At 57.5% G+C, this 23,198-nt stretch overlaps 1 protein-coding gene and 1 long non-coding RNA gene across 9 annotated transcripts in view; one reads left to right on the top strand and one right to left on the bottom strand.

Annotated features, from left to right (window-relative positions):
• Positions 1–23,198, top strand: part of CAMTA1 (calmodulin binding transcription activator 1) — an 851,930-nt gene that overhangs the window by 582,204 nt on the left and 246,528 nt on the right. For all 8 annotated transcript variants that reach the window (XM_053899033.1, XM_053899032.1, XM_053899029.1 and 5 more), the window contains exon 7: positions 21,738–21,809. In XM_053899033.1, coding sequence (XP_053755008.1) covers positions 21,738–21,809 — 72 coding nt within the window. The remainder of the gene's footprint in view (positions 1–21,737; positions 21,810–23,198) is intronic.
• LOC128775914 (uncharacterized) lies at positions 19,219–22,631 on the bottom strand. Its single transcript, XR_008420897.1, has 2 exons — positions 21,779–22,631; positions 19,219–19,563 (listed from the first exon to the last, which is right to left on the bottom strand). It is a non-coding gene; the product is annotated as an uncharacterized LOC128775914 (long non-coding RNA).

Raw genomic sequence — 23,198 nt, 5'->3', positions numbered from 1 at the left:
GTAGTAACGGGGGAGCCTGACCTCTCTCGGGGCACGGCGACCACCTTGAGGAAGGAGCAACAGGGCTGAGCTCTGAGCAGGGCCTAGGGCTGCGGTGTGAAGAGGTGGGGCGTGGGGAGAGGCCACAGAACCGTTCCCCGGGGAGAGAAGGGTGTGAGAGGGGGCCCTGGCAACAGGAAGGGGTAGGCCCAGAGGGGCGCCGTCCAGGGCCCGGGGGGGGGGGGGGGGGGCAGATGCACAGCAAGCCAGGAGGGCGGCAGCCGTGGGTAAGGCAGATCACGGGCAACCAGTACCCAGAGCTTCGGGCCGTGTTGAGGATTCGGGTTTTAGGCATCAGTACCCCCCAGGTGGAGGCTTTGTGAGGGGCTTGGGGGAGGCGGCGGGGTCTCCCCACCAAGGTGCAGAAGGGAGCGGCCAGCCACCACCCTGGACTCCCCAGGTGCCAGGTTCTCGGTTGACCTCGTGGACCCACACGTCCCCTGGTCTACCCACGTGTGGTTCCTGCCCCCCGGGGACACTGTCCCTGACTCATGGCCACACTGATGCTAATGGAACTTCAGTTCCCAGCTCAAGTATGTGGCTTTCCCAAGAGGTCAAAGCCCAGGGACAGCGCTCCCACCCCGAGCGTTGAGGCCTCTTGTTGGTGACCCAGTCTCAGATTTGACCCACCCCTCATATGTGCCTGACGCCTGTGGCCCGGCTCACGCCATCAGTCGGCACCAGGACGCAGGGACCACAGCGGCTCTGGTCCCCAGCGCGTCATCAGAACATGCGGGGGCCTGCCACATCAGCATATGCGCGTGGAGTCCACAGATGCTGAGTCGGGGTGGCCTTGGAAGCATCACAGAGATGGTGGTGGCCATGCCAGGGAGAGCAGGCAGAGTAGAGAACCGCCCAGCCCTGACATGCACATCAGCATCTTCTGGGTATCCAGGCCCGGACCACGTCAGCACAATGACATTTACTGAGCTCCTGCTTGGGGTATGGCCCCGCTGAGGCACTGGGAACCCGTTCTTGCCTTCCAGGAACATTGAGTAGGACAGGGGAGGTGGGCCAGTGAAGAGATAATCGCGATGCACTGAGGTTAGGGTCCCACAGAGGGAAGCCCAGGACAGGGGAAGGGGACTTTCTAGGATGGGCGGATGCCAGGGCTGGGATTCGTCAGAGATGTAGGAAGTGGGAGAAGAAGTGCAAATGGGGGTTCGAGGCAGACGGGTGGACACAGGCCAAGTGCCACGGCCCCTCTAGTCCTGGCACCCTTTTCTGTCTGTTTTTATCTCCTGACGTCCCGGTCAGAGTCTCCAGGCAGCCCCTGCAGGGGCCCCGGCTCCTCAGGCCCCAGGAGGCCCGGTCTCACCTGCTCCTCTGCCCCGACACAAGGACCTGGAAAGGTCATTCTCAGGCTGCTGGGCTCACGCACTGCGATCAACCAGCAAGCCCTGTGAGCCCTCCCTGGGGCCCCTGGGAAGAATCTGCAAGAGTTTGAGGGGGTGGGGAGACGGGAGAAGCCGAACTCCCTCGCTTGTAGGAAACCCACTGGTGCTCAGTGAGATGAAAACTATCACTCCTGGCTGAATTGGCCCCTTCCACTGTTTCGCTAAATAATTAAAGACTCCTTATTAAAAGAGTTACCGTCTTAAAGATGTCAGCCCTTCATCTCTCATGTCCCGCCTCTGGAGTGTGGCCTCGGGGCCGTGTGCAAGCACCTCTGCCGAGGATAACCTTTGCCCTGGAACCCAAGAGCATCTCAAGTAGCTTTTGAAGACCCACTGTGTGCCTGGCACCGTGAGGTGCGTAGACGTCTGTCAGCTCAGCCTGGGCCTCTCCTGCCACAGTGGCTTCTACAGTATAACTTAGGGCTGGCACAGGCCTTAACGGGTCTCAGAATACAAGGGGGAGACGGCAGGGTGGGCTCCCGTCCATCTTCCATGACAGACTTTCTTTGTGCAGCCCAAGCCTACGTGCTGCTTCCCTCCTCCCCGGGCACCAGGCTGGCGGGGGCAGGCAAGCTACGGAGGGCGCCGTTTCTGCCATTGAGGTGTGCCCACCGGGGGAGGGAGGGGGCTGGGAAGCAGAGGAAGGACCACCCAGCGCTGCCGGGGAGAGTCAGAGCCTGGATCAGAGGAGCAGTGAGTGTTCGCACGGCACCCTGAGGGACAAATGCAAGTTCACGGAGCCTGGAAACAGGGCTTTCCCCAACACTTCAAAAACAAAGCACGGCAGATGAAAGACAGAGAGAGGTCTGAAAGTGTGTGGCACGCTCAGGGATTCATTCCACAAACAAACGAGCGCCTACTGTCTGCCAGAAACGATGCCAGGTGCTGAGAATACAGAAGTGAGTGTGACAGGAACCCACCCCACATGCGGTTTGCAGGCTGGCGGGGGGGGGGGGGGGGCGGGCTAGAAGCAGCCTCTGATGCTTCGTGAAATGTGCTCCAATGAAAGCATCCTCTAGCCACCTCTGTAGCACCAAGGAAGGAGTGATTACCTCGATGGCTTCCAGGAGGAGGTGTGTCCAGGCAGGTTGGGAGGGAGACTCAGAATTCGCTCAGATGCAGGTGGCCTGAACAGATGGGGCACGGAGGGAGGTGTCGACGGATGAGACCAAGGAAGGACTGAGGAGCAGAGGGGAGAGGCGGGGGTCTCCCGTGTGGGAGATCCGGAGTGCTGGGAAGGGAGAGGAGGAGAGATTGCAGAAAATCTCACAGAAAGGAGGTGGCGGCAGAGTTGGAAAGAGCGGCGAGCCCACGGGAACCATGGTTTGAGCAGAGTCTAAACAGATGGTCAGCAGGGTGGCCCGCGAGGAGCTGGGAAGCGGGGCTGGGGGTCCTGCAAGGTGTGAGCGCCCGGCCACAGCAGAAGTGCCTTCCCGGGGTGACCCTGGACCCAGGCGAGTCTCCCCCGGGGGTTGTCTCGAGACCCCTCACAAGCTGGAAGGACTCTGTTGACCTCAGAACTGGAAGGCCCAGGCTACCTGATGCCGGAGGAATCCGGGGGCAGGACAAGGACTTGACCTCCATCGGGGGCTCCACCTTCATCACATCTACCCTCACGTTAGTAGAGTCTTGGCGCTTGGTTGGAATTTTTCTTCTGAGAAGATCTGTGGTCACCTCCTAAGTGGTGAAAATCTCAATTTGCACAATTTGCAATTAGTAATGGCCGGAGGTGACAGGACCCAGGCTTGGAAGTGTCACCTGATGTGAGTCCTGCTGGGTGGAGGCTGGACCTTGACTTGGGCATTCAGGAGTCCAGATGGTGTCATGGATGGACCAGGGCTGCCGACGCCCCTAGGAGCGACCTGACTTTCTTCATTTCCATTTCCTAGAAAATGAGGGACTGAGGCTGGTGTGCAGATGATCCCTTTCAGCTCCAAACAGTTTCCAACTCGATGCATCTCCCACCCACCCGCTCACCTTGCTGTTGGCAAGAGTTAAGTTTTAATGAGAAAAGAATTTCTCTCCGGAATATTGAGTATAATTAAAACTCTGCTGTGGAAAAAAAAAAAAATTAAAAATTAAAAGAAAAAAAAAGTCCAGCAAACACGGAGAGTACTAGAGGAAGTGAAAATGTTAAAACACAACCCCCATTTCCCTCTCCCTACGACATGGATTATTAAGTCAGGTTTGAAAAAGTTCCTATTAAATATTTAAATATTGCATTAAATATTCATCATCTCAAAAATTGCTTCCTAACCGATCCTTAGGTAAATATAACAATATTTGATCACAAAAGCTGCACAGCCTGACAGGCTCAGAGAGGGTGAGAATCTGTCTGCGGCTGGGTTCCCACGGGCGCGGGGAATCCCGCTCAGCGGGGGAGGCCGGGAGGGCAGGACGGAGGAGAGCCTCAGGGCTGCGGAGGTGCCGCTGAGACCTGAGCCCGCTGGCGGGGCTCCCCTCCGGGGCTGCCTCCCCCCTAGGGCCGGGTGAGGGGTGTTTCTCCAGGGTCCCCCCCCTCCCCAGACCGTGCACATGGCTCTGCCCTTCCTTGTGTGGGCAACTGGTCTACCGAAGACCAGTATAACCAGCCGTCTGCGGGCAGCACCGGTAGAGGGCCCCCCACTGCAGCCTCCCAGGTGTAGGGGTTCAGTCGGCAGAGGCCCTACAGCAGCGCTCCCCCACCTCAGTGTTGTTCACTGGATCACCGTTTCTGGCACTGCAGGTGCACCGCCCGGCCTCCACTGCAGTGCCACGCCCGTGTGAAATGGCCCCCGACGCCTCGCAGTGTCCTCTGGGTGCAAAACCACCCCCCGTTGAGAACTCCGCTCTCAGGAAAGGCAGTAAATACCTGCTGGGTGCTGGCTGGAGGGAGGGGAAGTCAAGCCAGGAGTGGTACGGGGCCAGTTTCGCACTGGTGTGGGTGCGGCGGCTGGGGACTGCTGAGCCCCGGCCACGAGCAGCCACGGGGCCAGCTCGCAGTTCCCACGTGGCACCTTCCCCGAAGGCCTCAGAGCTGGTGGCCTCCATCCATCTGCTGCCCCATTCCGGACCTCCCCCACTGGGGCCCCAACCTCATCTCCACAGAGCCCCTCCCGCATCCAGCTGCAAGACAGCCTCCTCCCTCGAGGCCCACCCTGGGCCTCCTTCTGCACCCAGGCTCCCCGGCCTCCTGTAGCCCCTTCCCAGCCCTGCCCTCTCCGGGCCCCCTCGGCTGCCTTCCCACACTCGAGGGGCAATGAGGTGACCAGCCCACCAATTGCCCGGATCACTGTCGCCGGTAGGTGAGCAGACCCCCACCTCTGCCACCAGCTCTCCTTGCCCCCCTCGCGCCAGTCCTGGGTGTCGGCAGAGCAGAAAGTCCGGTGCCACAGCCTCCCCCACCTCCATCCTCCTTCCCTGGGCAGGTCCCGGGGTGGGGAGGAGGCCACCAGTGTTGAGGGGCTCCCCCCACCAGCAGCCGGCATGGGGGCGAGGGCTCTCCTGGGCAGAATTCCGATGACTGACTGTCAGCGCTAGCTCCCTGGGTTGGCAGACAGGAGGGTGTGAAACCCCACACTTCAGTGCATCTGGAATGTTCTTAGAGGGAGGACTGTGTGCCAGGAGAGAGTCTGCTGTCCCATTGGACGGGCACCTCCCCACCCCATTTGGTCTGCCGCAGAGGCTCAGGCTGTTTTGCACACAAAGATAGAAGGGCGTTCCAAGGTGGAGAAGTGGAACATTTCCCACAATGATCAGTAATCTCCTGTGAGTAGTGATCCTAACATGGCCTGTCGGGGCACTTTGGGGTGAGAGGTGGCAGGGAGAGTGAGCCAGAGGCTCAGAGCGGCTAGGAGCCACTGCTGAGTAGGAAAGGTGGCCGGCTGACACATCTTTAATGAAGACAGCAGAGGCCGAACCCAGGAGTATGGGGCATGCCCTGGATGGGCCACAGAGCTGCTGAGCCGGTGGGACGCCAGCCTGGACCCCTCTGCAGGGTGGGTCCGGGGTTTCCTAACCCGCAGCTGTCCCCAGGGTAGGGCACAGGGACCCCCTGGCATTTTCCTGAGATGAGGCCCCCGAGGACAGGCGTGGCCACCCCCTCCCCCCACCCCCCCAGTCTGAGGTCCTGAACCCACCTTCATGGCCACGGCCTCAGCGTCTTCTCCTAGAAGACAGGCCAACGTAAATGCTGACTCTTCTCTCTTCTCAAAGCAGCATCCCAGTGAGAAAGCCTTGGCTCAACAGAACAGTGGGTCTGGGTTCGAGTTCTGACCCTGCCATCACATTACCCTGACGGCTCAGTGTCCTGTGTGGGGAGGTGGGACAAAGTGTGAGGTCCTGAGGACAGAGGGAGGATGCGTGCCAGGCAGCCAGGGTGCGGCCACACGTCCGTAGACAACTTTGGCCAGACGCACGGAAAAGCCCGGGGAGGCGACCCAGGTAGCCGAGCTTCCTGCAGACATGGGACATGTGGCGTCACACAGGAGGTCTCTGTTAGCAGCCGCGGCCAGGGGCAAAGCAGGGCCCTCAAGGCCGCGGCCCACCTCTGGTGAGCAGGTGCAAGGGGGGGAGGCATGGAACCGCAGCGCGCGCTGGCCTCGTAAGCGGCACAGATGCAGACCCCGAGACGGGTGGGACCGAATTTTCCACGGGCGCCCGGGGCCGTGAGCTGCCACTTTGCCACGCCGCCTGCAAGATCCAATACCGCCTCTTGCAGGTTAGCAGCGTGTTGGATTCCGACGACTCGTATTTTAAGGCTCCCGAATAGTTGCAGGCGACAGAAAACCTGTTTCTTTCCCATTTTATACATCCAGGAAATTTGTACCACATGCAGCCGGCATGTCATTACACACTTCAAAAGACTGCATTCTCTCTTTCCAGAACCTGCGGATCTACCGCAAGGCGGATAGAATGCGGGGCTGAGGGTGAGAGCCCTTCCGCCGGGGCCCGGGAAAGCAGCTAAGTGGAGGGTGCCTGCCTCTTGGCATTAAGAATCCAGCCCACCGCCTCCACCCCCGGGGAGGCGCATCTCCTGGCGGCTGCAGGACAATCTGTTATTTCCCCAGGGAGGCTGGGGAACGTGCTCGCGGGGGAGAAGCGGGTGTAATTACAGAGGCCCAGGCAGGGCACTGCTTTAATGGATGTAGGGTCCGCTGCTTGACTTAAGTACACCTTGCTGAGCCCCGAGACTGCGCCCTGCACTCTCACTGTGCCCAAGCTCCTGGTCCGGGGAGACCGCCCCCCACCTCGTCCCCCTCACCTGCCTCCCCCACCTGGACCCCCCCCCCCACCTGGCCCTGTTAGTGTGGAACCAGCCCCTTCTCCAGTTGAGAACCATTTGTGTTATGATCTCCTTTGCAGATGGCACGTCTCAGGACCTATGGGGGTGGGTTTTGGAAAGTGGGTTTCTGGAACTTCAGATCTCAGCATGCAGAGCGGCTACAGTTGCCTAGATGGCAGTGAGCAGCTCAGGCTCTGGTCCCCGCCCTGCACAGGGCCTCCCTTCCTGCCTGCTCTGGGGATACAGAGCCCAGTAAACTGGAAACTCAGGCTCCGTCTCTCCTGTGCTAACTTTCCTCCTTTGGCCCCACTAGCTTTTCCAGAACGTTCAGTGCCAGGGGAGACACAGAGGAACATGGGTCCAAACCTCCTTGAGAAGCTTTTCAATGGGGAGGGAGGCCCTCTTTCCTTTCTTCCTCCTCAGTGTAGGCTCCTTGCAAGGCCTGGGGTAGACCATTGAGTGTGGGCAGAGCCTCTGCCCACAAAGCTCTGACAGCACAAGTCATTGCCAGCCCACTCAGATGGCCCTTCGGCCCGCTGCCCTTGGCAATCCCGCCTTCTTCTGCTGGGTCCCAACACCATGCCATTCCCAAATACCTCCTCTGGGCTGGGCCTTGTGCAGACCTGGGGTTGAGGGGGGATGTCAGCAGAGGGAAAGGGTCAAGCCCATGCCCATGGGGAGTGGACAGGCTCACTGAGAAGATAAGACCCTCAGAAAAGTGCACGGAGCGTGGTTGCCAAGAGTCAGGGCAGCTCCTCCTTAAGGGCTGAGATTTAGACAGCAGGTGCACTAGGCGGGAAGCCCGGCAAGGAGGGTGGGTCAGCCCTGCCCTGAGATGTGAGCCCCTGAGGCCAGGGTCAGCTTTGTCTGGTTCCCTATCAAAGTGCCAGCATCTTGAAAGGGCCTACCGCATGACAGGTGCTCAGCAGGTGTACCTCAGCTGAATAGGTGGGCTTGTAGATGGGTGTCTGTCTCCTGGGTCCTTTCGAGTTCCTGGAGCTGAGGTAGCTTCTCCAGGGACTGGGGGCAGCGGGACCCCTGTCCCTGGTTTGTGCCTGGGCCACAGTTTTGTTTTGTTTTGTTTTTAGTTGAGGTGAAGTTCACATAACATAAAATTAACCCTTTTAAAGCGAGCAATTCACCGGTTTCTGGAACATTCACAAGGTTGTGCAACCATCACCTTTATCTCCTTCCAAAACCTTTCCATCCCCCACAAAAGAAACCCTGTTCTACTACACAGCTCCTCCCTTCCCCCCCCCCCCCCCCGCCTCCGCCCCAAGTAAATCTGCTTTCTGACTCTGTGCATTTGCTTACTCTGGACGTTTCATATACAGGAATCACACAATACGTGGCCTTTCGGGTCCGGCTTCTTTCACTCCGTGGAGTGTTTTCAAGGTTCACACACGTTGGAGTGTGTGTCGTGTCTCATTCCTTCTTCTGGCCCAACAATGTCCCATTATGTGGCTGTGGCTCATTCTGTTTACCCATCCGGCCGTTGACGGCCGTGTGGGCCGCTTCTGTCTTTTGTGAAGAGCTGAGCGCGTGCGGGTGTGCAAGCCGCTTTGAGGGGCTGTTTTTCATTCTTTGGGAGTTGCTAGGTCATATGGTAATTCTGTGTTTAACTTTCGGAGGGATGGGCCAACAGCTTCTCCAAAGGTTCAAAAGAGATTTTTGAATAGGCTTCTAAGCTCTGAGGAAGCAGAGGCCCCCACCATTCAGGGGAGGGAGGTTGGAGGGGGCACTGCATGTGTTGGGGAGCAGGAGAGGGAGTGGGAGCAGGAGAGGGAGTGGGGCAGAGAGCTCGCACCCCAGCCCTGGGGACGGGATCTGTGGTAGAGAAGGGGTGTCCTCACTGGAGGGTGGGGAGCACCATCCTCCTATGCTGGGAGCAGGGTGTATCTGGGGAAACTGAGGAAGCACGTGTTAATGGAAGACGGTCTGTGCTCTGGTCATAGAAACCATGTGGGCGTTTCATCTTCCTTCGATCTAACAAACCTGCAAGTTCTAGGGCATCAGCTCCCCGCCCTCCGCTAATAAGGACGTTGAGGTTCAAGGAGACCAAGCTCCCCCGCATACACGACCTTCCCAGTCCTTAGTGCTTTAAAGTGCCCGTGAGTTTCCAGCTCAGGCCTGGATCCAGTGCCCACATGCTGGCCGCAGGGGCAGATCAGGAAGGGCAGGGAGGGGCTCTGCCCCCCCAACTCAGTTCTCCTCCAGAGGTGCCCGGGCCTGGACACAAACGCTCTGTCTGAGGGCCTGGCTCCTTGGGGACATTCTCGCCTCCCCCTGCTCTCCCACGGGGCCAGCATCCCTCACGCCCTATATTCAAAGGAAGGGAGGCCTCTCGTACAAGGTCATGGAGACCTCCGAGTGCCAGCCCTTCCTGCTGCAAACTCCTGGTACCTCCTTGGGTGGCCATTACCGTTCAAGCCTCACTCCTGTTACTATCATCGCTATTTCCATTCTACAGATGAAGACGTAAGACACCGAAGCTCAGGGCCCTGAGTGACTTTGGTTCATGTCCCTAAGTGTCAGCAGGCTCACGGGGGCGTCCGATGTGCTCAGGCAGTTGGAGGCACCGAGAGCAGGGCCTGGTGAGGGTGGGACGTCCCCACGTGTTTCCAGCACATTTGTTTCTAGGGGAAGGGGTGCGGCTCAGTACTTCCTGAGGTTCCCAAGACAGCCAGACTTGCCACCCACCGGCATCTCTCTGTGGCCTGAGCCGGCCAGCGGCATGATCCCGTTTGGGTGTGTTTCTGACACAGGCCCCCAGATCGATCGCCTGCCGCCGGGGACGCTCCCTTCACCGGAGGGCTCTTCCCTGCTGCCCTCTCTCTTCGTGGTGATGTTTTTGTGAACTTGAGAAAAAATCAGGAAAAGGCCGATTCCCTCTGTCCAGCCCATTAATTCTGCATGCTCAGGCCCAAATTAACCTTGGCAAGGCTTCGAGAGGAGAGAGTAATTCTAACCTTAAAAATCTGCTGATTAAAGCTGGTTTCAGGAATTCGATTCCACTTAATGTCTTGGCAGGGAGCCCAGCCTCACATTAACACGGCCACAGACTCGGGTCCTGGCATTTCCCTCCGCCTTCTTAATAAACAAAACCCCGTTGCCTGTTTGAAGCGAGAATTCCTTTCCCGGACTCCCTTGCTACACGAAGCTGTGTGTGTGCCTTGCAGAGCACCGTGGGTACCTGGGTGGTGTCACAGATGCCCGGGAGGGGCGGCGCTGAGAGCTGGGCTCCAGCAGGCCCTGAAACAGAGCAATAATTACAGCAGAAATGCCGGGCCCTCGGGCCCCAAGCGTACCGAGCAGGGCAGGCGTCAGAGCAGGGGCTCCTTTCTGGGCAGCCCTCTGCCTTCCGTGCCGCCTACAATGGCCTCTGGGGACTTGAGGAGCCCGAGTCCCAGTGTTTGCACATCTACCAAGCCCCTGCACCTTCTGGGAACAGGGACCAAGGGTGGGTCATGAGTAAAGACAAGGGCCAGCTACCTGGGACATACACCGAAAACCCTCAGCGCCAAAAGACACAGCCGCTGGCCTCCTATAGAGACTCCATGTTCCCCACTAGCAGTCACTTTGGCCAAAATGTGCAAAGCGTTGCTAAGACGTGTCAGCCTCAACAGGCCACCTGGCAAGGGGAGCACCAGAGCAAGAGCTGCTCGTGGGAGTCCACTTTCCCCCTCAGAGACCATAGGTCAGGGCTGTCTGGTACACAGCAGAGGGCTGAGCGGCTGTTGGTGGAAGGAGGGGAGGAGGGGAGGAGGGGAGGAGGGGAGGCCATGACCAGCAGAAGCCACTTTCTAGATCAGTTCCAGCCCCTTGGCAGGGCACTAAGAAACAGGTCTCAGCAATACACTTTGATGAGAGAAAGGAAATTTCACTTTACTTATTTATTATTTGTGTCCGGTACTTTTAGGAAGTATTTGAGATAGAAACAGCCCAGATGGGGCGCCTGGGTGGCGCAGTCGGTTAAGCGTCCGACTTCAGCCAGGTCATGATCTCACGGTCCGTGAGTTCGAGCCCCGCGTCAGGCTCTGGGCTGATGGCTCAGAGCCTGGAGCCTGTTTCCGATTCTGTGTCTCCCTCTCTCTCTGTCCCTCCCCCGTTCATGCTCTGTCTCTCTCTGTCCCACAAATAAATAAAAAAAAAAAAAAAAAGAAAAAAAGAAACAGCCCAGATATGTTGCAATAGGCTCAAAGAACAAGAATGCGAGTGTGGGGAGAGAGCTGAGTCAGGGGACGTGGGTATGTACACAGAGGGACAGAGATAGAGAGACGGAGGGAGGGAGAGACAGAAGGAGAGAGGATAGTTTCCCCGCCCAGCACACCCGGAGAGGAGGGGCAGGGTGGGATGGACCCCCTCCGAGGGCCCTGGGGGACCAAGTGCCCCAAGGGATTTCCGAGCCGTGGAAATGCCCCCGGAGGCCTGGCTTCTGCAGCTGTTTGGCAAGCGTGGGGGATGGGCAGGAGCCCACACCCACCAGGCTGAGGGTGGCAAGGGTGGGAAGGTGGGCAGGTATGGGCCACCAGGTGCCTGGACTGGACCCCTGGCAGGAGCCCAGAACAGGGCCCTCAGGCCAAGCAGGATGACTGCAGAGTTAAGCCCACGGCCCCCACTCCTGCCCCGCCTGCTCTGCGGGAGAGCCCGGGCTCGGATCCCCTCCTTCCCTAAATCTAAATTTACCTCATTATCAATTTTTAGCTGTTGCTCCATTTTATACCCACTAATTTATTAATCCTGGAAACCCCCAAAAACAATAAAACTGAAGCTCCAGGGATTTTTATCTATATCTTTAAACATGATTTTTATGCCTTTTTATCTAGAAATTCATTTAATCTTTATTGCTGTCCTCACTCATGTCATGGTTAGGCTGCGGCAGCTCTGCTCGGATGTGCTGTCCTGGAGACGCTGTCCCTTGGCGGGGGGGGGGGGGGGGGTGGTGGCCCAGGTGAGCAGAGGCGGGGCGGGGGGGGCACAGGGGTGCCAGCGCGAGGCCATACCTGGCGGGGCCTGATGTTCTACAGTGGCCCTGGGGCAGGACGTCACCTCCCTGGTCCCTGGAAAAGGCTGGCGGTGAGAGGCATCTCGTTGCTCATGCTGTCCCCTGATCTCTGCCCTTTAGTTCCCCTTCGGGTCCTTTTTCCAGAGACCTAAAGGGCCCATGTGCTATAAAGATGGTCTAGAATTTTCTATGGAGATGTTGGGGAGCCTCCAGCATGAGGCCCCCTCTCTTGACCCACCCATAGCACCTCTTAGCGCTTCTCCCCACTCCTCATCCAGACCCAGAGGCACTGAAGGCCTCCCAGGGACACCAGAAACCCCTCCTGGAGAGTCTCTTTGGCTCTCTCTGCCTGCCCAAGGTGCCGCTACCCCTGCGCACCCCCTCCCCCAAGCTCCTGCCGATGCCGGTCCCCAGGGTCTGGGGGTGCACAGGACTGTCTGCAGGGCAGTGGGGTGGGGAGCACATGTGTCCTAGGCCTGCCAGGCTCTGCCCCATTCTGGCTCTGTCCCTTGCACACCGCTGGTCTGTGGGGACGGGGCAGAGAGCTGCCAGCCTTCCATAGTTTGCTGCCCCATCCCTTTCTCTCTGCCCCTCAATTCTTCCGGCTCTGGGGACCTGACCTCCACAGCCAAGCTAGGCCACCTGGTCCCCAGTGTCCCTTTGGTGTGTGCACCACAACTTCTGCCCATAAGCTGGGGGTGAATTCCCAGAGCTCAGATTCCAGCTTTAACGTGTCCCTGTGACCTTGGGTTAGACACTACTGTCTCTGAGCCCCAGCTCCCACATCTGAGAGAGGGCATCATACCACCCTCTTCCGGGATAATGGAGAGGACCCCGGTCTCTTCCCCATCTCCTGGGTCACCTGTGGCACCAAGCACAGGGGAGACACCCGATTAATTGGCAGAAAGACCAGTTATTTTAATGTCCTGGAAAAGCAGGCCACCAGGATGCCAGGCCTGGAGGTAGCCAGTCTCAGGGAGGGCGAGTTCCTTGAGGTTCTGGAGAATGAATCTTTGGGAGCCTGCCCACCCCAGCCCAGAGAGGCCCCCCGCAAGAAAATACAGGCCCAGGCCAGTCCCCTTGCTCTCTAGCCTCAGTCCCCCACTGTGGCAAGCCTGGGCTGCGTTGGGAGATGCCTTTGCTGATTGTCTTAGGAGACAGGCCAGGATGGAGACCCGGTCAATGATGATCTAATATTCCAGATCTCTCCTGTCACCCAACCCAGAGGCCAGATCAGACTGCAATCCATTTAGCTCAAACTAATTTTAAAGCAATTCACTATTTAACAAGTTCTGAGGCCCAGTGCTTTTGCAGGCAGCATGCGAATTGAATCATTTGGTCTAATCTTAGATTAATACGAACCAAATCCTTCAGTGAGGACGGTCCTGGGAGCAGCCTGGGACTTCACCCCTTTGTCTTTGCCGCAGGCAGGCCCTGCAGAAAGCCTGACCCTCAGCCACTGGCCTGGACGCCTGAGTGATGCTGCCAGGGGCTGGCCCGCTGGGCAGGGTCAGACGGGGTGGGTCTGAGTTCCCCTCTGCCTCTTCCTAGCCCAGGTGGCCTTGGACAAACTGCTAGCTTGTCCAGCCTCAGCCTTCCCCAGGATGTCTCTGTGCGGGGCAACGTAGAGCTAGAGACAAGAGAAAGTCCACGTCACCCCACCAGTGCCCCTACGCGAGACCCTCTAGTGCCTCTGGGGATGTGCTCCGGCTTCCGGGGGGCCCCAGGGAGCATCAGGCTGTGTACCATGTGGCAGCAGCTGCTGGTCTGAGGAGATCTGGAAGGTGCTTGTGGGTTTTCCCTTCACTTGCTCCTTGGAGAGCACCTGCTTCTCCCAGGATGTCAAAGCTTTGGCAGCAAAGGAACCGTGTTTACCCCCTTCCATGAGCCCTGCAGCTCTGTCTGCCCAGGTGTCTTCCTGCCCGCCCCCCCCTCCCAGGAGTCCCAGGGCCGGCTCACAGCTCAGGCAGGCGAGACACTTTGGTGCCTCTGGGGTCACCCTGGAAGGATGGGGCTCTCATGGGAGAGAAGAAAGCACCAGGAAGACATACGGCAACGAGAGGCGGAGACAGCGGCTGGGAGGGAAAGCTGGGGGGATCAGATCCAAAGTTCTGATTCTGCACCTGCACTTGTTCCTCAAATCCCCAGAGCCCCCCCCCCCCCCAGTCCTTCCAGGAAACCTGCTTCAACAAGCAGGGTCTGGACCAGTGCCGCAGGGCAGAGCCATAAGAACCACAGGGCCTTTGCTTCCATGCAAGGCCGTCCGCCGACTGCTCATCACTGGTCTCATGGGGGTTCAGCAGAACGTTCTGTGGGTTCACAGACTCGGCCACCCAACATCAGGACCAATCCTCTGTGGTCCCTTGCAGAGGATTCAGATGGGAAAGCTGGGAAGAAGGCGACATCCTTGCCCATGCCCATCCTTCTGCCTAGAAACTTCTCTTGTCCACCTGACCTGATCTTTTCCACCTGTTGTCCCCTGGCCCGCTGCTCCTCAACACAAATGTCACTTCCTCTTCAGCACGGCAAAGACTCTTCCCTCCCCCGGCCTCCCTTGCACTTAGCATCAGCCCTGTTTCGATCTGGTTTTGTTGGTTTGCTTGTCTCTTTCTCCCACAGGGGAGACTGGGGGATCACAGAAGACTGGGGCTAGGGACAGGCACGGAGTCGACAACAGTGAGAACTTTTTTACCACAGAGCCAGGGCCCAGCCCGGCCCCAGGTGCCCTTTTTCAGAGGGGGTGGCTGTCACTCCATCCGCTAGGGGAAGGGCCTCTCACCTGCCCCTGCCCAGGATCTTCTGAACAAGTGGCCCCTTACCCCTTCATCACTTCAGGGCAGGATTAAATTGTCATCTTCTGGGTGGATTCTCCCTTCCCTTCTATTATCTCCTTGTCTTCTGTCTCCTTTACACCAGAACGCATTTTTTAAACTATTCATCTTTGTCATGTAAACATCAGATTCAAGTGTGTGAGAGAAACTAGGCCTCTAAAAATCTACTTTCACTCTGATTACTGCTGTGCGGACGGTCACTTTTCCGATGGGAGGGTGGTGAGGCCGGGCCACAGGGAGAGCACAGGGGCCGCCGCCAGAGGCCTAACCCAGCTCTCAGGGTTCTAAGCGGAGATGTGCCATAAACACCCTAGTCTGAGGATAGAGCAGGTATCGTCCCTGCATTGGAGAAGGCTTTGAGCGTGGGGAGAGGCAGGGAGTGGGCTTTCTGTCACAGCACAGGGGGCTCTGGGAGACACTGGCTGACTGATTCAAGATGTGGAATGACACGTACCAACCTGCAGGCATACCAGCTTCTCGGAGTGGAGCCAACGTCCAAAAGTCCAGCCTCCGTGTTCTGTCTTGCCCCAAACGCTGGTTCCCCCAAATCCCAGCTATTGGGGTTTTAGGATCCAAGAGTCTCAGCCAAACACCTCTACCCTGGGTGTCCACTCTCGTCGTTTAGGCCACAGTGTCCAATTGGAGCTTTCTGTGATGATGGAATGTTCCATCCCATCAAACCCAGGAGCCACCAACTACCAGCTGTTGAACGCTGGAAGTGAGGCTAGTAGACTGGGGAACCGAAGTTTCGATTTTATTTCATTCTACTAAATTTGAATTTGAACAGCCACACGTGGCTGGTAGCTGCCATGTTGGAAACCGCCACTCCGGAGAGGCCTGGGCAATGCACTTTCCAGCAATCCGTGGAGTGAGAGGCCGGGCTCACACTTTCCCAGAGATGAAGGTCAACAGCAAACCTTGGCTTTGCAGGTTGTGGGAGGTGGCCCCAGGAAACAGAATGAAATGTTGGCTCCAGAGAAGCGATTTCACTGGCAGCCGAGGCCGTAGAGGTGTTTTGTTCCTCTAAAGGAAAGGGCCAAAGCACCTATACATCCCCAATACCACACTGGCTGCTTTTAGCTTTCTGTACCTTACATCACTGAATGCTGCTCGGTTAATAAATAAGGTGCTTGACCGGTAGAGGAAGCCATGTGTTCATTGAGTACCTACCACATGCCAAGAAGCCCTCTGGTCCAAGTACCGGGCCCGAGTGTTGGCTAATCTCACGAGAGGCATCGAGGGTGACGTGCAACGTACTCGGGCCCAGAAAACAAACACCCGGAATTAAGTCCAATTGGAAAGACATCAGAGCCCTGTGAAAGCTTCCATGGACAGGATGGAAGCTGTGATCTGTTCGATACTGTCCTGTGTCACGCGCATTTGTTAAATGAGCGAACTGTTGCTCCCACGCGTGTAGGCCTGTGCTGCTCCTGCTTTGGCCTGCTTAGATACTCGCATCACGTGGAAGTCAAGCACAGTTTCCTGAGCACCTGCTCTGTGGAAAGCACCGTGGGGAATTTTACAAAGGACAATACAATTCACGTTCTTGCCCATCTGATGAGACTTGTGCCCATAAGCTGGGGGTGAATTCCCAGAGCTCAGATTCCAGCTTTAACGCGTCCCTGTGACCTTGGGTTAGACACTACTGTCTCTGAGCCCCGGCTCCCACATCTGCAGAGAGGGCATCGTACCACCCTCTTCCGGGATAATGGAGAGGACTCCCGTCTCTTCCCCATCCCCTGGGTCACCTGTGGCACCAAGCACAGGGGAGACACTCGATTAGCCAGGACTGTGGGCAAACTATGCCCACAGGCTGGATGTGGCCCACCACCTAGTTTTGTACAAGCTGAGCTCAGATGGTGTTTACATTTTTTAACGGTTGGTTGGGGGAAAAAAATCAATAGAAGAAGAATGTTCATGACACGTGAAATTCTGCCCAATTCAAGCGACAAAATCCACGAATGAGGTTTTGTTGGGACACGGCCACACCCATTTGTTTACCTATGGTCCAAAGCTACTTCTGCCCTATAAAGTCAGGGTTGAGCAGTTGTAACAGTGACCGTCTGACCCACAGGCTGAGAATATTTACTCTCTGGCCCTTTACAGAAAGTGCCAGCCCCTGTGAGACAGGAGGCAGGAGTGTAGATGTGCGAAGCCTACATGATGGTGGTGGTGAATAGCGTGCCTGAGGCAGAATCCACACCCTCGTGGCTGCCCTTGACCCTGGGAGGCCCTTTCCGGGGACCGCTTCCACCGGCCGGGTCAGGAAGGGCTTCCTGGGAGACGGAGGCCCTGGATGGACTCGGGCTGAGTGGGGTTTGCACTGGCAGTGGGACCCCACGAGGGGAATTGTAGAAACAGGAACCACAAGGCCTGCCTGGGGACAGTGAGCCGGCCGTGTTCTGTAGCCCTAGCTAAAAGGGGAAAACAGAGGGTTGGGCTTTTGGTGGGGGGCAGGGAAGGGAAGGAAAGTGGGGAAGGGACACAGAGGCAGGGAAGGAGGGAGGAAGGGAGGAAGAGGGGGAAAGAGACGAGGGAGGTAGGGAGGGAGAGGTGGAGAGAGAGGTGGAGAATCAGCTGGTCACAGAAGCCATCGAGGGCTGGACAGAAAGGAGAGGCACCTGGTGATGTCCCAATATCACAACCAGTAAACTTGGCTCATCACACAGAGATGTCCCCCTCTTTCATCCACTGAAGCCATCGGGTGTTGAGCCTTGGCAGACGGTCTGGCAGGTGGGGGACCTCCCTCCCCCGGCGGCTGAGTCTGTGGGGAGAAATCCACTGGAGGAGATTTGCAGCCAAGGTGCCCTCTCTTTGTAGGAAGAGTTTATCTTGACTTGAAGGCAGCTCCCGTTTACTATTGGTTTCCCTGTAAATTTATCTTTCCTTTTTATTTAAGAAGGGGGAGAAAAGCCCCATAGTGTCATATAAGCAATTTTGAGTATTTAAGAAAAACTCCTTCCCTGCTCAGCTGTCATGTTCACAGAAAGCTGTCAGGCCTTAATTCCGCAAATATAACGATTTTGAAAGTTGCTTCCAGCTAGGGGTGAGGTTCTCCCGAATTTCCTATAAATAGCTAGTTGCTTTCTCTTCTTCCTTCTTTGTACACACACATCAACCAGGGACTCACGGCACGCTTTCCCCCACACCCCCCTGCACGCGTGTGCACGTGCACCTCACGCTTACGTGCACACGCACACAGCTGCGTCCACCAGCTCTGGAAGACGACTCTCCCCCCAACTGCATCATGGCTCCTAGACGAAAAACTCAACCCACGGAGCCCCCAGGGGAGCCCCAAGCCTGATCAAAAAGCACCAGGAGTTTGTAAAACACAGATCGCCACCGACAGACTTGATTGCTTTTTTGATTAGTGAAAGAATGGATTTGATACACTGCCTCGTCCGATAACGTGCAGTTAATCCCCAGTTGTCATATGGGCTAGAAGTGGGCCAAGAGCTGCCAGGTGATGACGTGGCGACAAAGGCAGCCGGGAAGAGAGGGTGGCACCGGGGCTGTGGGCTGGCTGGGGGTGCCCTGTGAACGGAAGGGGAGAGGACCAGGGCGTGGAGCACGTGGCGAGGCAGGCCGGTCACATGCTGAGCCTCATCAGGTTCACGCCTGCTCCATCCGCCTGCAGGCTGGGCTGCGTGTTGCAAAAGCCAGCCTGAGGGGACACTCACTCCCGGGCATCTCTGTTTCCTTCCCACGCCATCCCTGTGCCCAGCTTGCGGTTTCCAGCCCAGACTGAGCACCATTCTGTGCATTCTGTGTCTCTACTCGCTTGTCTTCCAAACTCCTTGAACTCGCCAGGTAGAAATCTGAAACCAGCCTCTCCCCCAGCAGGCTGCTGCACCCCCAGGGTTTTCTGTCCCGGTGCCTGGGACCCCTTGTCCCCCCACGCTTGTCTGCACAGGTGCACGGGCGTCGTCCTCGCACCTGGCGAGCGTGGCCACTTCTCCACACCTGCACGGCCGCCACCATCCAGTGCCAGGGTGGCTCCCGACTCACAGGGCTGGCCCCAGTGCCCTCACCTCCCTTGGCTGTCTTCCCTGGCCACACTGTGCCGCGGTGAGCTTCCGAAAGGCAGACCTGGTCATGACATCCGAGGGCAAAGTCAAGCTCCTGGCTGTGGCCCCCATGGCTTGTTGTCACCTGACCCACTTTGTCTCCCCCACCTGGACCCTCGTCATGCTTGGCCTTGCATCCAGGGTCCTATGGTTCCTCAAGCCAGCCTCTGCCTCACCTCCTGTCCCCACCTGCTTTTCCTGCTTCTGGGATGATGATCCGCCCCCCCCCCCCCACTCTTCCCTCAGCCACGCAGTCCCTCCAATGCCCTCTCCCACTGTCCTCTGGGACTGTCCTGGGCATCAGTTCTTGACCCTCACAGCCACCCAGGAGACAGGAGGAGGAAGGTGCCCATGTCACAGCCTAGAAGGACAAGGACCCTCCTAGCAGTTCTCATACCCCAAGCAGGACCCGTCTCTCCAGAAGCCCCTCTTTGCTGACTCCAGCTCACCAAGGGTGGATTCCGGGAAGCCTCTTCCCCCACAGGGACAGTAAACCAGCTACTCAACATGAGTCAGATTTCCCTGAAACTGAAGCTGAGCGCTTTAAGCATTCAATGTGGAGCCATTTTCCAAGATGGTTTTCTAGTATGTAGTTTAAAGTCCTGAGCCTTTGGAATACCACAAGCAAAAATGAACCATTTATTGCCTTCAGGTCCTGTACCCTGTACTGGGCTGTGGAGACCGGTGGGACACCTGTTGGCCACCGTCATTCAGAGGGTCTGAGGCTCCCTGCCTCACCCTGGAGCTTCCAGTCCCGGGAGTACAGATGGGCAGTGAGCCATGGGAGGGACCCAGCGTGCTGGGCAAGGCAACACGGGGAGGGGGGCATGCCCTTGGGCTCCTTGAGTCCTTGGGGTTCTAGAGGGGGCTTCCCTTCCTCCCTCGATGCTACTTGACATGGTTCGCTCTCGTCAGGGGTCCGCTGTCCCTCTCTCCAGCCTTCATCGATGATGCCTCTCATCTGTGGAGACCAGAGACATCAGATCACCAGGGTGGTTAGGGTAATATCTAAAAATAGAGTAACTAGGTTCTGAGTGAGGCCCCGAGGGTTCCTCTGATTAAAATGCATGAGCCTTGATGTAGAAACGGCGATTTTTCTTTTTAACATCATCCTGCTCATTGGATGGTTCTGGGCACTTCTGGGCAGGTGAGGTTGCCCACGGGTGCTGGGGAGGCTCAGGGGAGAGCGGGGGGAGCGTGCTTTCCACTTCCTGTGGACTCTCAGAAGGGACACGCAGTAGGTGTTGGAGTCCCAGGGAGTCCTCGTGTGTAGTTCAAAGATGCTGCAGCCCGGCCCACACAGATCAGCAGTGAACTTGAGGGAGGGCGGGGAATGGAGGCGCAAATCAACCACATTCTTTTCAAGTTCGAGAGAAAGCAGTGGAAGGAGAAGGAGACAGGTGAAGGGGGGAAGTCTGCAAACCCTCAAGAGGAATGAACAGTGAGAAAAAGCGGATGCGTGGCCTTTTATTTCAAAGAGACAGGAGAGAGTTCTTCTCTCAACAATTTATGTCTCTCTCCATTTGGCTCATTACGTGAGCCAAAGTAATGAAACTTCCCACGAGAATATGCAAACTCCAAAGGAAAAGAACTGATAAAAGTCGCAGGGTGGGCTGCTCGTTCGTGGCAAACGAGAGCTCACAGGAAATGTCCAAACAGGCGCCTCTCTCGGCAAGAAGGAGTGAGTTATCAAAAATAACAGTAAAAAAAGAAACACGGCGTATTAAAAAACAGAAGAGTCAGGAAAGTATATTGCCTTCTTAATAATAAATACGTTTCGTGGGCAAGAATTGCAAGGGAATCGTTTAAATTAATTTCCGCTTTGTTTGGTTGGTTTATACAGGGTTTGGTCCCAGCTGACAGCAATCTGTAAAAGTTCTAACGTATTGGAAATCTGATTTTCTTACAGCCAGAGTCCCGTAGTCCAAACTGATTTCTCTTTCAACTCTGCTAATCAGACAGGGCTCAAATGGATTCCTGGTAGAACCGAATCGCACTTGGTCTTTTGGGGGTATATTAAAAAATACCTGGTGTAAGCTTTAAATGCAGAGAGAGCTGCTGGCCAGTTGTCACTGCAGTGTGGTGTGAGGGGCAGTGGGGGGCGGGGGGTGGCTATGGCTGTGGCTCGGATGAGCAACGAGGAGCCCAGGGAAGACCTTGCCCATCCCCGGCCTGCAAGGCTCTGGTGCCCTGCCTTCTCTTTCTGCCCCACCGATTGTGGAGCAGGTGTTTGGGAAGCCGGGGAAACACGGCAGGAGAGGGAAGGAGAGAGTTCTGGTTTGAAGGCAAAACCCTGGCCACCCCGAGACTCGCATAATTGGGTTCTGAGAGGACCCTAGAGGACTGTCCTCCTCACCAGGCCCCGCTCTCCCCCTCCGCCTGCAAGCCCGTCCCCACTGCTGGCCCTGACTGTCCCCTGTCTCCGGGTCCTAGCGTCCCTCCTCACTGTCCGCCCCCCAAACCAAATCCGTCTGCGACAGATGCAGGCTTAACCTTAGAACAAACACAAATGTGATTGAACAGACTAAATAGAAGCCAGCAAGTGGGGTATGCACGAGGGGCCTCTCGGTTTCTGGAGGTCAGTCCTAGGAAGTGCCACCCCCAGCCTCAGAGGTCCTGCCATCCAGGGCTGCCCCGCTCGCCCGGTCTGATACCCTTGACCAGGAAAGGTCTGGAGACTGTGTGTGTGTGTGTGTGTGTGTGTGTGTGTGTGTGTGTCTGAATCAATCCCACACACGTTCAGCCCCTCCCCGTACACCAAGGGGTCTTAACCTCGGCTCTGTGAATGAACTTCAGGGTAACCCCCAGCCCCTACAATTATGGGCAAAACACACACGAATGTGCATTCCCAGGTCCCCAGCTCTTCTGGGTTCTCACGTGCCTCCATGGCCCCTAAAAGGGAAAGCACCCAGCTGTCCGCCCAGGTTTGCCTGCTGCCTTGCCCACTGTGCTTCTTAGATTCCGACCCGGACCTCGGTCCCGGCCCCGGAGCCAGGCGCACGGGCACCGGCCCTCAGCCTCCCAGGGTGCCGGTGGCGTCCGCGGCCCTTTCTCGCTCCTTCTCTGTTGCGCCGTCTCTCTCTCTCGCTTCCTTCCCTCTTTCCAACTGAATTCTCGTTTTTCCTCTCTCCCTAGTGCTTGTACGGCTGCTATGTCCATTCCTCCATCATCCCCACCTTCCACCGGAGGTGCTACTGGCTCCTTCAGGTAGGTGGCTGGGACTGGATTCTTCTTCCGTCTCCGGTGCTGCGGAAGGTCTGTGGAGGGAGTTGCGTGGGCGTGGGGTCCGGCGTGCGGCGGCTTCGGGCGGGGGTGCCCCGGCCAGAGCTCCTAGGGGCATTGGCGTGTGGTGCTGAGGCCAGGTGTGTGGCCGGCCTGGTGTGCTGTGCGATGCCAGGAAGGGGAGAGGCCTGGGGTGGGGGGTGGGGGGGGGCCGTCCTTCCGCCCCATGAGAGTAAAGCCCCGCCGGGTGCTTCCAGGGTGTCTCGGTTTCCTCTTGATGAGGACGGAAAGAAGGCTGAGCGTCCGGCCGACTGCAGAATGCCCGTTGGCCGAAAGCTGTGCGTTCATATTCTCTTGTGGGTTAGTCAGTCGTCGGCACTCGTGGAAAATCGGCTCTCAGAGGCATGCCAGCGGCAGCCGGATTGATCGGAAGGGTTGTTGGGAGAGCGGGGGCCCACGGCTCAGCGGGAAGGAGCCCAGGAATCGATCTGTGATGTCTGCCATGCAGGGGGACGGAGAAAGGGGCGGAGGAGCCCCCCGGCCACCCTCGCTCCACAAGGGTGACCTGGCTCCCAGCTCTGTGTCCATGGTGCCCGTGCACAGCCTCACGGAGTCGGGCCTGGCTCGGGGCCGCGGCCGCCCAGCCTCTTGCCTGTTGGCGGTCAGTGGCGGTCACCCTGCCCGGCAGAGGGTGCCGCCGTGTGAGTGGGAGGGTCCGAGGGACCCATCAGTGAGGCTCGACCTGGTCCTTTGCAAAGCTTGTCCCCCGATCGGCAGCCGCTCTCTGTGGGCCCAGGCATTGCTGCCTCTGACCTTTCCCACTGTGGTTCTAACCATCTGCATCCACAGCGGTTCAAGTGAGCCCTCCCCTGGCCCCGGCGGCCGGAGAAGCTCCCTGGCTTGGGGAGTACGGTCAGGAGGGGTCTGGCAGATTAGGAAGCAAGCCCCTGTCACCATGGTGTGTATTCAGACAGCTGAGGCCTCACGTGCCAGAGCGCAGAGGGGCCCCTGGTCCCAGGGAAGGTGGCCTGGAAAGCATCTGCGGGGCCCAGAGCCGTCTTGGTGTGGACACCAAGGCTCTGCCCGGACAAGGCTCTCGGTCTGTCGGCTCTGCCCAGCCCCTGCCTCCTTGCCCTTCTCCCTCAGTTCCAGAAATAATTGTCTGCGGTTCAGCAAGTTCATTAGCAGATGACGCCTGAGACTGTCCAAGGATGTGCTGATTTGCAAAGACACGGCTTCCCTGACATCTTGCCCTGTTGTCATTTTTCGGGTTCCTCTCCCTGGGAGGCTGGGCTGGTGGCAGTGGGGGTTTCTAACTGCTCGGCCCTGCTTCCTTGTGAAAGGGGCCTCCAGCGTGGTCATGGGATGATACTT

The sequence above is a fragment of the Panthera pardus genome, unplaced genomic scaffold (assembly GCF_024362965.1).
Source record: "Panthera pardus isolate Hobbes unplaced genomic scaffold, ASM2436296v1 HiC_scaffold_11, whole genome shotgun sequence".
Taxonomy (NCBI): Eukaryota; Metazoa; Chordata; class Mammalia; order Carnivora; family Felidae; genus Panthera; species Panthera pardus.
This window is presented reverse-complemented; position numbering and strand designations above follow the sequence as displayed.